Source organism: Trachurus trachurus (assembly GCF_905171665.1).
Source record: "Trachurus trachurus genome assembly, chromosome: 23".
Lineage (NCBI taxonomy): Eukaryota > Metazoa > Chordata > Actinopteri > Carangiformes > Carangidae > Trachurus > Trachurus trachurus.
In genome coordinates this window covers 22520143-22533982 of record NC_139912.1, presented here as the reverse complement: position 1 = coordinate 22533982, position 13840 = coordinate 22520143, and the positions used below count along the sequence as shown (strand labels likewise).

The 13840-nt window shown below is 42.5% G+C and overlaps 2 protein-coding genes across 4 annotated transcripts in view; one reads left to right on the top strand and one right to left on the bottom strand.

Annotated features, from left to right (window-relative positions):
* Nucleotides 1-5533: 5533 nt before the first annotated feature.
* Nucleotides 5534-7683, bottom strand: nopchap1 (NOP protein chaperone 1). Its single transcript, XM_083999238.1, has 4 exons — nt 7598-7683; nt 7093-7167; nt 6836-6969; nt 5534-5810 (listed from the first exon to the last, which is right to left on the bottom strand). The coding sequence occupies exons 1-4, from the start codon at nt 7656-7658 to the stop codon at nt 5643-5645; spliced, it is 438 nt and encodes a 145-aa protein (XP_083855364.1). The 5' UTR covers nt 7659-7683; the 3' UTR covers nt 5534-5642.
* Nucleotides 7684-8593: 910 nt separating this feature from the next.
* Nucleotides 8594-13840, top strand: part of slc41a2b (solute carrier family 41 member 2b) — a 45846-nt gene continuing 40599 nt past the window's right edge. The window contains exons 1-3 of one of the 3 annotated variants that reach the window (XM_083999100.1): nt 8594-8671; nt 10132-10729; nt 13138-13245. In XM_083999100.1, coding sequence (XP_083855226.1) covers nt 10175-10729; nt 13138-13245 — 663 coding nt within the window. In that variant the 5' untranslated portion in view covers nt 8594-8671; nt 10132-10174. Of the gene's footprint in view, nt 8701-10047; nt 10730-13137; nt 13246-13840 lie in introns of all 3 variants that reach the window. The other 2 variants (XM_083999101.1, XM_083999102.1) reach the window with 2 other exon arrangements.

Genomic DNA, 13840 nt, shown 5'->3' with positions numbered 1-13840 from the left:
TGGGCTCATTCATTCTTATTTCTCTATAAATAGTGTCCATATCGATAGTACTATTATTGTATGCACTGTCATTTCAATACCAAAAACACATGGTACCTATTTGTCTACACCAGCTGCCATCAATAGCATATCCAGCTAGCTAGTTAGATGGAAATGTAATGGATTACAGATTACTAATAACCCTTTATTGTAAATCATGTAAATGTTTGAATTACTTTATTTAAATATTGTAATCATTACATTTGATAATGTATTGATTACTTTTCGGTGGCATTGATTTAAGTTGGTTTATGTTCAATAGAAGTGTCACAACCAGATTAGTATTTAATGAAGATCAATCAAACAACTAATCAATCACATTTTATTTATACAGCCACGGAAAAAATTAAGAGAGAATTTCTCAAATGTTTCTTAAACCACATCTGATTTCATAGGAAGATTATAAAAACCACTGCTGGGATTAAACATCATTAGACATTATTCCACAAAAATGATTTATAAACTCTTCCTATGTTAAAATATTCATGTTGTGTTACTTAGAAATGAATATGAACATGTTTTCCTTCATTATTCATATTCAAGGTCTGAGAAGACTTAAAGCAGAAGTAAGCGATCCGGTCGTTTTGGCTAATGCTGCGTTCCAGGCAGGCTTTTGAAACCGTAAATTACAGCTTCAAGTCACGACTTAAGACTTTGTAGCGTTCCAGGCAACCCACTGGTTTTTTTCCGACCTGTTTTACCTGTGAAAGTCACTATAACGGCCACTCGTAACTTCCGACCCGTGAACTCGTACCAGATCGAACTGGTACGACTTCACAGGTCGGAAAAACACGAGTTACGAGTTGCCTTGAACGCACCATAACGTCTTGTCAGCCGATGGAGTTAGCAGCCCCCGCCCTCGTCCCTACGTCACCACATTCAGGCGCATCCCTTAGCTGCACCAGACTGGCTCTGGCTGCACACACAGCCCTTCATGCCGTTCTCTCTCCTCATTGGATAAAACTTGTAGGATACGAGAAAAGTTTTCTCCTCGGCTCAGAGCAGAGCAGAGTGACTGACAGACCCGTGTTTCGGTCCAAACACTCTATGTAAGTGATTGCTGTCGGAAGATATAACTATTTAAGACTTATATTAACACAAAATTTTGCTTACTTCTGCTTTAATATTTTTTGTTATTGCGACTAGCTAGTTGTCATTTTCTGCCAATAAATGACAATATTTCTATTTAAATTTTAGGAGAAATGTTGTCAGTAGTTTATAGAATAAAACAAAAATGTTCATTCTACTCAAATAGATATCTATAAATAGTAAAACCAGAGAAACTCATCATTTTAAAGTGGTCTCTTAAAGCAGAAGTGAGTGGTCCGGTCGTTTTCGCTAATGCTGCGTTCCAGGCAGGCTTTTGAAATCGTAAATTACAGCTTCAAGTCACAACTTACGACTTTGTAGCGTTCCAGGCAACCCACTCGTGTTTTTCCGACCTGTTTTACCGGTGAAAGTCACTATAACGGCCACTCGTAACTTCCGACCGGCAGAGGTGGCAAGTAACGAAGTACAAATACTTCGTTACTGTACTTAAGTAGATTTTTCAGGTATCTGTACTTTACTTGAGTATTTATTTTTCTGACGACTTTTTACTTTTACTCCCTACATTTATACGCAAAAATATGTACTTTCTACTCCTTACATTGTAAAAACAGGCTCGTTACTTTTTTTTTTTGACACGACGTAAAAGCACCGGTAAAAGACTAGAGGGAAAGAGGGAGAAGAAGAGGGAGGGAGGAGGGAGGAGGGAGGAGGCAGTGTGGGGGGGGGGGCGGTAGAGAAAGAACCGAGTTACCAACTTGTACTGTAGCAGGGACATGGAGGCAGCAGAATGGAGGAAGGAAGCGATGGTGGTCGGACTATCCGACGGGGAGGGGGGGGTGGGGGGGTGAACACTGTACAATCAGCGCAATATAGCGCATTTACCGTTTACGAGCGGCAAAGCGCAACCTGTCCATGTGCCCGTGTCTGTGTGTACGTGCACGCGCGTGTGCCTGTGTGTGCGCGTACGTGTACGTGGGTGCGACCGCACGCGAGAGAGACGACAGGTGGACTGACTGGCAGATGAGAGGTGGTGAAACGCTGTTTAAAAATGATTATTATTATTATTTTGTGAGGTCTGTGGCGGCCCAGACGATGGGAAACACTGTCTCTGGTCAGTTCAATCTTGATTATTCTGTCTGAACTTTTTTTGTTTAACAAAATTATCAAATGATGTAGGTTTCATTAACGGCAAAAATTAATTTTTACTTTTTACTTTTACTTTGAAAGTACATTTCAGAGCCTGTACTTTCTTACTTTTACTTGAGTAAAGGAGTTGAATCAGTACTTCTACTTTTACCAGAGTAATTTTTTACACATGTATCTGTACTTCTACTTAAGTACAGAATATGAGTACTTTTGCCACCTCTGCCGACCGGTGAACTCGTACCAGATCGAACTGGTACCACTTCACGGTCGGAAAAATACGAGTTTCCTTGAACGCACCATAACAGTCCTCGTCGCTACGTCACCACATTCACGGTGTTCCTTGGCTGCACACACAGCCCTGCATGCCGTTCTCTCTCCTCATTGGATAAAAACTGTAGGATACTATAAATGTTTTCTCTTCGGCTCAGAGCAGAGCAGAGGGACTGAGAGACCCGTGTTTCAGTCCAAACACTCTATGTAAGTGATTGCTGTCGGAAGATATAACTATTTAAGACTTATATTAACACAAATATATCACTCACTTCTGCTTTAATTTCTTCCAGAGCTGTATACAGGTAGCATCTTTCAAGTCAATCAAGAGCAGTTCAAGGTGCTTTAGTTTGATTGAAAAACCAATAACATAAGAGATAAAACCAAAAGGACTTGGAGACTAATGCACATCAAAGATCAAGAATAGTGAATAGAAACAGTGAGATAATAAAAGGAATAAAAACAGACAGGAGTAATATAGAAAGAGACAAGACAATACTCCGGTGTTATAAGACTCCACACACCTATTATATGTCTGACCTGTGCTGTTCACAAACACACCAAAAGATGGCAACAGATTGAATGTTATACTGAACCAAGCTACAGATGCCAGACTAAAGAGGGGAGGGAAATTATCCAGAGTACAAAATATAGAATTTGTGATTTATGATTATTAAAAAAACCTACCACACAGCTCACTGCCTGTGTGGGTAACAAACTGCTGCTGACTGAACAGAGCAGACACAGAGAGCTTGTGTTTCTCATTGCAGGGCGGCGGTGCTGGAGCTGCTGAGCTTCGCCCAAAACCTGACTGGAAAGTAACTGAAGAAGTCTGAGAATGAAAAACTGTTGTGGATCCAATGTAAACGTCCCCCGATGGTGTTGTGTTTTTACACACACACGATCCAGCCAATGGGGAAAGGTCCAGCAACTGAGGGCTGGTGTAACATCACATTCAGACACAGGATTTATTAAAAGGAATATAACTGTTTATTTCTTGTTTTACATGGAGTCAGAGAAAGTAAAGCTAAAGATGAGACAATGACCAACACACACAACTGTTAAATCAGACTGAGTTCTAGTTTCCTTGTGCATTTATTTGTATTTCATGAACACAAAGTGAAACAAACAGGTGAAATTACACATACTGTGTTAATTTGTGCTTTCTCTTGGGTGAGTTACACAAACAGGAAGTAGAAGAAAGCATTTTTATTGTAGTCATGTATTATACAGAAGTTGTGTGTCTGTATTGGTCAGTGTTCACAAAGACAAAAAACTGCTGTGTGTACATCACAGGATGAGACTTTGACCAAAACCTGTTGTCAACTGTTGACCAGAGGCCCATTTAGAAATACAGCTTTGACAATGTCATTTTGTTGTTTAGTTACCACTGTAATGGTCCATCTGGTATTTATATGTACGTAGATAAAACAAGACAATGATGAACAAGGAGAAAGGAGGAAAGGAGAAATAAAAGTCACTCAGACGTTTATCAGGTCCATCAGTCTGAATCTCACTCAGTCACATCCAGCAGCCCTGTGATCAATCCTCATTCATCTTCACTACACTCCATGCTAGATAGGACCGTCCACCTGTCTCAGGGGACACTCTGGACCACAGGACGACCAGGACACACAACTCTAACATTCAGTTGTTCTTCACACTCTTCTTGCTTTGCATTCGTTTTGAAAAACAACCGATTTTATCTCAATAATGAGATGAGTGATTTTTCAACATGAAAGATGACATAAACACAGCATAAATGCTGATCATCAAATCTAATTAATAGTCATGACAAGTCCTTTCTGACTGTCAGCAGATCCCATTTAACCACACAATGCAGCAGGAAGGACACTGCTGCAATGTGATGATTTCGAAGGGAACTGGGTCCTCTTACACAGCAATTCAAAGAGTTGAATAATATGAATATGAATCAGTGAAAGAAATTAAAGCATGAGATAATTAACTAAAGCATCTCAAAATGCACATGGAGCTGTGAAGTGGACGGTTGAAGAAGAAGACGACCACACAGGTTCCTTCTGCTGTCCAGAGACTCAACAAACCTGGACTGTAGACAGGGGAACACCACACTGTGGCCAACAGATCATTCACCTCAGCACACGGTCGTCTAATGGCTTTCTCCAGTATGATAATACATGATCATCACATCAGTCCAGAGTCTGAGGAGTGTTTCCTGCTCCATGACAACCAGACTAAAGGCAATGAGGACTCCTTGAAGGTGATTCAAATAAAGTGGCCAGTGTGTGTAGCTTGCATTGCAACACTATGAGCAACAGAGACATCTGCAATTAAAACTTAAAGGGATAGTTCAACATTTTTGGCAAATTGGCCCATTGCCATAATCCCTATAGTCATAGCAGTAGGTTCGTTACCTTTAATTGTCGGTGCAAGCTATTTTTAGAACCGCGGAGCAGAGCTGTGAGCTGCTCAGAGCTACGCTACGGAGGCTAATGGGATTTCTTGGTTTCCCTCATCAAACTCATCAAATACACAATCCAACAACTCCAAAACGCTCTGGTGGACAAGTTGTGACCTGCACATTCACCACGCTATGAGATAATAACAGAGCGTTACGAGACAGAGTTGTTTTAGATGTAAATTCATGCAGAACCGCTGATGCACGTTCCCGTCGGGGGCAATTTTTCGGCAAGCAGTCTCTGCATTTGCCTTGAAATCCCATTAGCCTCCGTAGTGTAGCTCTGAGCAGCTCGTGGCTCTGCTCCGCCGTTCTAAAAACAGCTTGCACTGACAATTAAAGGTAACGAACCTACTTCTAAGACTATAGGGATTATGGCAATGGGCCGATTTGCCAAAATGCTGAACTATCCCTTTAATGTCTAATCAGACCAAATTATAAAATCTTGTCAAAAGTGTTACACTTGAACACCTCACATACAGTAAGAGGTCACATGGTCAGCTGACGACTGGATGAGGTATATCAATATCCACTCTGGCTCCAAAGGCACTTCTGCAGCAATCACCTCAATGCTCGATCAAACAGGTCTGCTTCCACTCATTTTTGTCCGTGAAGTCAGTTTAAAATCTGTCACTTGGACCTGTGTCGCCTCAGAGGGAGAGAAACTCCACATGGAGCCTGAGGTCTGTGTCTGGCTGCTCTACTGCTGCTCCAGCACCTGGATGGCCACTTTCCCCTTCTTGCCTTTGTCTCCAGGTAGTTTGAGGTTCTGCTCCGTGACCTCCAGCTCCTCATCAGAGTCCGACTCCTCCTCAGAGCTCGACGTGTCTTCGTCCTCCGAACCGCTGAGCTCCACCAGAGCTACGTCCTGGGAACAAGATGACGACTCGGTCAAATCATACAACAAAAAACCTTTACTAATTTCCAACAATTCTGCACAATGAATAGAAAAAACAAGGCACTTAAAGTACAGAGAACAAACACATTAAACCAGTGTAGAACAACAGTATTAGGGGGTTTTAAGTTTAATAATGACACTGCTGATTCTGCAGATCTTATATCTACAGGTAGGAGGTCCACAGCTCAGAACTAAAGCTGCAATTAATGACAATTAATCGAATAATTGAACAATAGTCAACTATTTTGATAATCAAATTATCGGTTTGAGTAGTTTTTTTTAAAGAAAAAAAGCCAACATTCTCTGATTTCAGCTTCTTAAATGTGAATATTTCTGGTTTCTTTGTTCCTTTATGACAATAAACTGAGGATCTCTTTGGTTTGTGGACAAAACAAGACATTTGAGGACGTCATCTTGTGGTTTGGGAAACACTGATTGACATTTTTCAACATTTAACATTTTATTGACCAAACAACTAATCGATTTATAGTTTACATAATCGACAGATTAATCGATAATGAAAATAATCGTTAGTTACAGCCCCACTCAGAACCCATCCATGAAGAGATGGGAAGACCTTTACCCCTCACTTTGTTGAGGGAGAACTCCCTGCCCAAAAATATGATTCAGTTTCTGGCTGCTGGTTTGAGATTTGTTCACAACCAACTAAGACTGCAGCTCTCTCCATTACAGAATTATTTTGTTTTGATAAATGCACTTGATTTCTAAAATAAAAGTTTAAAGGGAAGTTAAAAAAAATATCCCTGATCATATTGGTTCAAAACAATGAGCCGAGGCCAAAATCTGCAGAATCCTGTATAACTTGTATAAAAGATTCAAAAGTTAATTTGTGCCGACAATATTAGCCTCATCAATGGGTGGTGATGATCGGTCCCCCCGAAACATTAGGGCACTGACTATGTAGTATTGTTACATGTGTGTATGTATTGTTGTTTGTTTGTTGCCCTGCATGAGGATAATAAAGTTGCCCTCACCATCTCTATGACTTTCTGCGCCTCATCCACGTTCTCTATGTCGAAGTGTCCTGCAGGAGCCTCCTCCATCTGCCTCTTCAGCTTCTCGTTGGCCTCGGCCATCTGAGGCAGGAAGTTCTGCAGCCGCTCCAGCACTGACACACAACAAAACACACACATCACAAGTCTTTCTTTGTGGTTTTCCTGCATGACAACAATGCCAAAAGCTCTAATCAATAACTCAACATCATAATGTGCAGTGGTATTTGGTCTCTCACCACTGCTTCTGGGGACTCTCTCTGTCTGGGGGGGTCCAGCAGGCCTCGGCTTGAGGAGCAGCTTCTCACTCAGACCTGGCAACACAACAGACAAGGTCAACACATGAGGAGAATCACCTCACACACTTTTCTAGAGTGACTTATGAAATTATTAAATGATTGTCATCACATGGATCCTTCGTGACACACATAAACACACACGTCACTTTCCCACGACCAAAAACCAGTTGTTCTTGATTGACAGACATGGATGTCGTTTGGTTATCAACTGTGTGAACAGATAATAAACGTCGTTGAGCTAGTAAACACACATTTACATGACAAACATTTCCCTGAAGGTATCCGGGTAAAGAGTGTGCGTGTGTGAAGATTGAAACTGCCTTGACACCTCCAGGAGCTGCACGGAAACACACTTTTATGTCGGCTCCACACGTATGTCAGTTCCTGGTATCCAACAGCTACAAACAGCACACACACTCACACGCTAACACACACATACACTTACCTGCTCCGTTACCACATGACAGTAAAGCCGGTGAGCTAGTTTTCTCCTTGTTGAACTCCATTTCTTCCTCTGTTTTTCATCCACGTGTTGTTCGTCACAGAAACATCCGGGTCATAGGTAAGTAATGGTGCGTTCAAGACAACTCGGAAGTCGGAAAGACACGAGCTCCGAGTTGTAAAAAATTAATTGAACGGCGTGGAACCATGGATGTAGCCTATATTATCTTATAATAGATCCATGCGTGGAAATTACAGGTCGGAAACTCGGGTATCATTTCAGAGGTCCGACTTGACGTCACGACAACATATCAAAACATGGTGGCCCTCGTCTTAAACGGTTAGAATTTGAAAATTTGAAGTTATTTGTTTAGATTTTAATGCATATTTTTTGTGTATTATTTCCTTCGGGTATCCATGTTTTTTCTCTTCCGAGTTCCTGCGCTGTGAACGCAATGATGTTGGGAATTCCGACCTCCGAATTGTTATGAACGCAGCTTGACACGAAGGGAAGCACACAGCGCCCTCTGGTGTTTCAGGAAGGACTCGTGAAGCTGACTGGGAATAAATTACACATAAACCCAAAATGAAGGCTAAAACACAAGAAGAGCCTCGTTAAAACTAAATATTTGACTAACCTGCCCTTTAACAAATGGGCATTATAAAGCGACAGCTGAGTGCAATCTGCGCAAGCGCGATACAATCAAAATATCTATTTGGCAGAGCAGAAGGAGGAGGTCTCACTCCGAACTGCTTTTCATTTTCAGTCACAGTTGATGGGTTTTATCGAAAGCAAACCATATTTTATTTAGTTACGACATAGTGGTTCAGTTAAACTCGTATGTTATACTTTTATATAGTATGTCCGAATATGAAGTGGGATATCTGCAAATAGTGGGGGCTGGAAAACGCGTAGTTTGCAGTTTGCAGCCACTTTTCACAAACAGAGTGGTACATCTTTCTTTCTTCACGCAAACGATCTTTGAAAACGCTATTTGCTGTGACGCGGCTCCGTGGCTGTCTGTCAAGGAAGACTCACAGCTCCTCTACGGGACCAAATACCTCCACCACAGGAAAGGTAACTACTGGAAAAGAAATAGAAATACGGTGACGACTAAAAAAAAAAACGGCCACTAGCCAGGTCTGACTACTGTATTCTCTCGGCTGTGCCTCTCTCGGTTGTTTTCTGCGCTGCTAGCTACCATAGCTGCGTTAAGTAGCATAAACAGATAGCCTGTTTTTTTTTTCTTTGCTTGCTGAACGCACTGATAATTGTTAGCCTGTGTTGAAGGGAAAGGCGTTGAACCGGACAGTCAGCATGACTAAGAAGTGGTATAAACTGAGTCAGAGGCATATCAGTGCTGTGGAAGCTGTAATTATGATAAGGTAAAACTGTAGCCTGAGGTTTTCAGACCGTGTGCACACAGAAGACAGGAATCACGGCTGTAAACAAACTGAAACTGAACTGCAGCAACTCGGTTTCTCAGTTTCTACACAGATGTTTTCACATTGGTGATGTGGCATTATGTGGCTTCCTTTTTTAATCTAAAAATGCAGGTCATGCTTCAGTACATCCCCCACTTCTCTTATTCTTTAACAGTGTCTCAACCTTGATACTCACAATAGCCAGAGGAATGAATGCTTGTGGGACGCAGTCAGTTTTACAATGTGCTTATGGCCTCAGGCTGACAACTAATAGTCCAGCACTGAACTGAGAGACACAGTGTCCTCAAATACAAAGACACTGTGTTCACTGTAGTGATGTTGGCACTTCTGGTTCAAACCCCCCTGTCACTCACGTTGATGTTAAAGGGATAGTTCAACATGTTGGCAAATTGGCCCATTGCCATAATCCCTATAGTTTTAGGAGTGGGTTTGTTACCTTTAATTGTCGATGCAAGCTGTTTTCAGAGCGGCGGAGCAGAGCCGCGAGCTGCTCAGAGCTACACTATGGAGGCTAATGGGATTTCTTGGTTTCCCTCGTCAAATACACAATCGAACAACTCCAAAACGCTCTGATAGACAAGTTGTGACCTGCACATTCACCACGCTATGAGATAATAACGGAACATTACGAGATGGAGTTGTTTTTGAGGCAAATGCAGAGACTGCTTGCCGAAAAACTGCCCTCGACGGGAACGCGCATCGGCAGTTTTGAGTGAATTTACCTCAAAACTCTGGAGGAAACTGGACCAATTTGCCAAAATGTTGAACTATTCCTTTAAGTCACATGGATTTTATTCAAAAGCTGGTAATGTGTAATTCATTAGAAAACAGCTGCTCCTTATTTAGAAGTTTCCTCCAATTCTGGATTAAGATGCTTTTTGTTCCTGATTATAAGACGTGACTCAGCTGCTGCCACATCTGGGTGTGATGTTATCTTGCTTCCAGCTGTTTTCCCTGTTTCTTACAGCTGTTCCTTCCTCTGTTGTCTGTCCCTTTTCTTTCCTCAAGCTGAAGCTTTTTAAACATGGATGATGCACCTTAGCCATTATCCACCTGCCATTTACTGTGTGTTACTTGACATCACCCCCTCAGACTGGATGACAGGAGATGAGACACTGCGGGCCGAGACCACATCATGAGTATCCAGGGTCTGGGAGGAGCTTTAGGGGATTCCCTGGGCTCTAGCCTGACGGTACGTATGAGCGGAGCAGGTGGTGGGTGGAGCGCTCTGTCCCTGAAACCTGTGTCCTCCGGACGGATCGCCTCTCTGTTCCAGACCATGGTCCCCACCGGTTACACGAAGCTGCAGGAGGAGCGGCTGGCCATGGTGGACATGGGTGCAAAACCCGAGGCCGGGCCGCTCCAGAACGGCTACAGACAAGAGACATCTTACGCGGAGAGCCGGCGGCACCTGGACCGGGCCTCTCGGTCCTCTGTGACCGCTTCTGACTGTGGCGACGGAGGCTACTCTGAAACGGAGCCCATGCTGCTGGCTGAGAGGAGATTCTCCGGGGAGGAGGCGGACGAAGATGAGGAGGAGGGGGAGGAGGAGGAGGGTGAAGGGCAGGGATCTGATGTGCAGAATATGCCCAAGGAGTCGCCGCTGGCTATGGCGCTGCAGATTCTGTTGCCCTTCCTTCTGGCCGGATTTGGGACCGTATCCGCTGGAATGGTGCTGGACATTGTGCAGGTAAGTCGGGTTTACAATACAACCACTGTGTTTACTCACACACACACACAATCCTGCAGAGCTGAGCCTCACACCGGGACGGCATTAAACACTAAGTGTGGGATTGCATCAGATTAGAATCTGGATTAGATTAGATTAGATTGGATTAGACTGGATTCATCTTTACTGTCACCGAACAAGCATGACTGTTGTTTAACAAGCAAACCAACCAGACCTGCAGTTACACATAAGGTTTGTATTAAGCCTGTGAATATATTTAAATACAAGTTATGGAAGATATAGTGTGAGTGCTAATGTATGCAGTATAATAGGGGATTTTAGAAATGGCTGTAATAAATAGATATGCACAGGATATAAATGAGCTATGGGCATCTTATAAAGATAGACACATTAGTGGCGATGCAGTTTGTGATTTAAAGCGCCGCTGCAGTCGCTAATAGTTGTTAGAGTTAATTACATTTCAGCAGAAAAGCAGCAGCAGCAGGGAAAGTGCTGTTCCTTTCTCTGCTGCTTTTGGGAGCACAGGCTTGTGAGTCACCGCCCCACCCCCCCGCCCACCACCCCTCCCTTGGAGGAAACAGTCCATACGTAGCCGGGGTGTGAAATGTCCTAGATGATGCCCTTTGCCCCCCACCGGTCTCACTTGTGATGGAAGTCCTCACCGCAGGGCGGCAGGGAGAGTCTTTACGTAACCGTGTTAGTCAGGATAAGTCGCAGTTGTGGCAGTCTGTGAGAAATGGGGTGGGAAATTGTTTGCCAGCACTTTCAGCTCCAAACCAGTTTTTACCTAAGCTGTGGCTGTGTTTACTGTACAACTTCTTTTCTTTTCTTCTTTTCTTTTTAATGACATTGTTCTTCTTGGAGGAATTTTGATAATTAAATAATATGCCCTGTGAAGTTTTCTTGTAAACTAACAAAGCAGTTTTTTTTCCTTCTCCATGAACAATTGGTAGCGTTTCCTTCCTTTTTCGGCCTTATTGAAGAGCAATTTCCAAGAAATGAGGACTGAGAAAGACAGGTTCATACCAGGGATGATTACTTGGTCAGCATCTTTTAGCCACCAGACGCCCCTACAGTGTCATTATTACTCATAGGAGTAAGAACCAAAGCCAGATATCAGAGGCAGGTTGTAAACACAGATTGCCCCAAGCTACCGGATCAAAAACGTACTGAGGGTATGAAAGATGCCCTCTGGAGCTGTTTTCACATAGTGGTGTTTACCAGACGGGCATTGAACGTACCCTTGAGCTCTGAAATATTATGAATATATTTCTAATCTCATAAACCTTAAGGGAAAGCAATTTTTTAATGATATTTATTCACCGATGTTTGTTCATTGTACATTTTATTTCACCTGTATTTATTATTGTATCATATGAGGGTTTAAGTGATTCTGCCAGTAAATAGCAGTTCAATAATGCCCAGTATAATCAAATATGGGGCCAAGTATACAGGGAACCTTATACGCTATGTTAAAGGGATAGTTCTACATTTTGGCAAATTGGCCCATTGCCATAATCCCTATAGTTTTAGGAGTAGGTTCGTTACCTTTAATTGTCGATGCAAGCTATTTTTAGAACGGCAGATCAGAGCCGCGAGCTGCTCAGAGCTACGCTACGGAGGCTCATGGGATTTCTTGGTTTCCCTCATCAAACTAATCAAATACACAATCAAACAACTCCAAAACGCTCTGGTGGACAAGTTGTGACCTGCACATTCACCACGATATGAGATAATAACGGAACGTTATGAAACGGAGTTGTTGAGGCAAATACAGAGACTTCTTGCTGAAAAGCTGCCCCCTACGGGAACGCGCATCAGCAGTTTTGCATGAATTTACCTCGAAAACAACTCTGTCTCGTAACGTTCTGTTATTATCTCATAGCGTGGTGAATGTGCAGGTCACAACTTGTCCACAAGAGCGTTTTGGAGTTGTTGGATTGTGTATTTGATGAGTTTGATGAGGGAAACCAAGAAATTACATTAGCCTCCGTAGCGTAGCTCTGAGCAGTTTGCGGCTCTGCTCCGACAATCAAAGGTAACGAACCTCCTCCTAAGACTATAGGGATTTGGCCAATTTGCCAAAATGTTGAACTAGTCCTTTAATATACTACTGAATATAAGTAATCTACATGCACAGTATGACTTTAAAGCATATTATCTATTTAAACACTCAACACCTGTATTGAATTCCTGCCAGGATTCCTGACAACAACGGTGTGACTCTGCTGGATGTAGGTCACAGGCTCACAGGTGTATATGTAAATAAGGCATGTGCCTTATCTAAATGATGCATAGCATCTGAATTTGAATACCAAATAAGCTTAACTGAAAGTGGGGTAATTACAAGGTCACACACTTTAAAAAAACATTTCACCGTGTGTGATTTGCTTTTGTGTTGTCCGCAGCACTGGGAGGCGTTCCAGTACATCACAGAGATCTTCATCCTGGTTCCCGCTCTGCTCGGCCTGAAGGGAAACCTGGAGATGACTCTGGCCTCCAGGCTGTCCACAGCGGTGAGACACACACACACACACACACACAGTCACAATGACACACTGCTGTGGTTCAGTTAATAAAGTATTTTGTCTTATCTGCCTTGGAAGTATTTTACAATCTATAAAGTATGAGGAAACTTAATGTGAAGTTTTTATGTTCCGTCAGGATAAGATTTCCTTCTGCCACTAAAACCTCTCAGTAGTAAATGTCAAATGGAAATAACTTCACATATACTGTGATGTAACAAACAGTGGCTTTGAATGAAGGAGCTGTCATCCTATATATTGTTATAATGTTGTTTTAGCTTGCTTCGGTTGATCTGGAAAAGCGACACAGACTCCATACAGAGTCCATTTTTCACTGTGTATATGACGTGTATAATTTTCTTACACATCTTGTTCTTGCTGTAATCAGATAGCTGGTATCCGTCTTCATGCCGCATCGACTCTGCTCCTGTTTCTCAGCTTTTTATGCTTCAGCCTAAACATAAACATAAATCTACTTGGTTAGAACAAGAGAAGAAACAATGGACCGTTTCAAGTTTCAAGGGGGTTTCAACAGCGTGTCCTGGTGGCTGCTGGGGACGGTCCATTGTTGTCGTCGAGGTCAAGG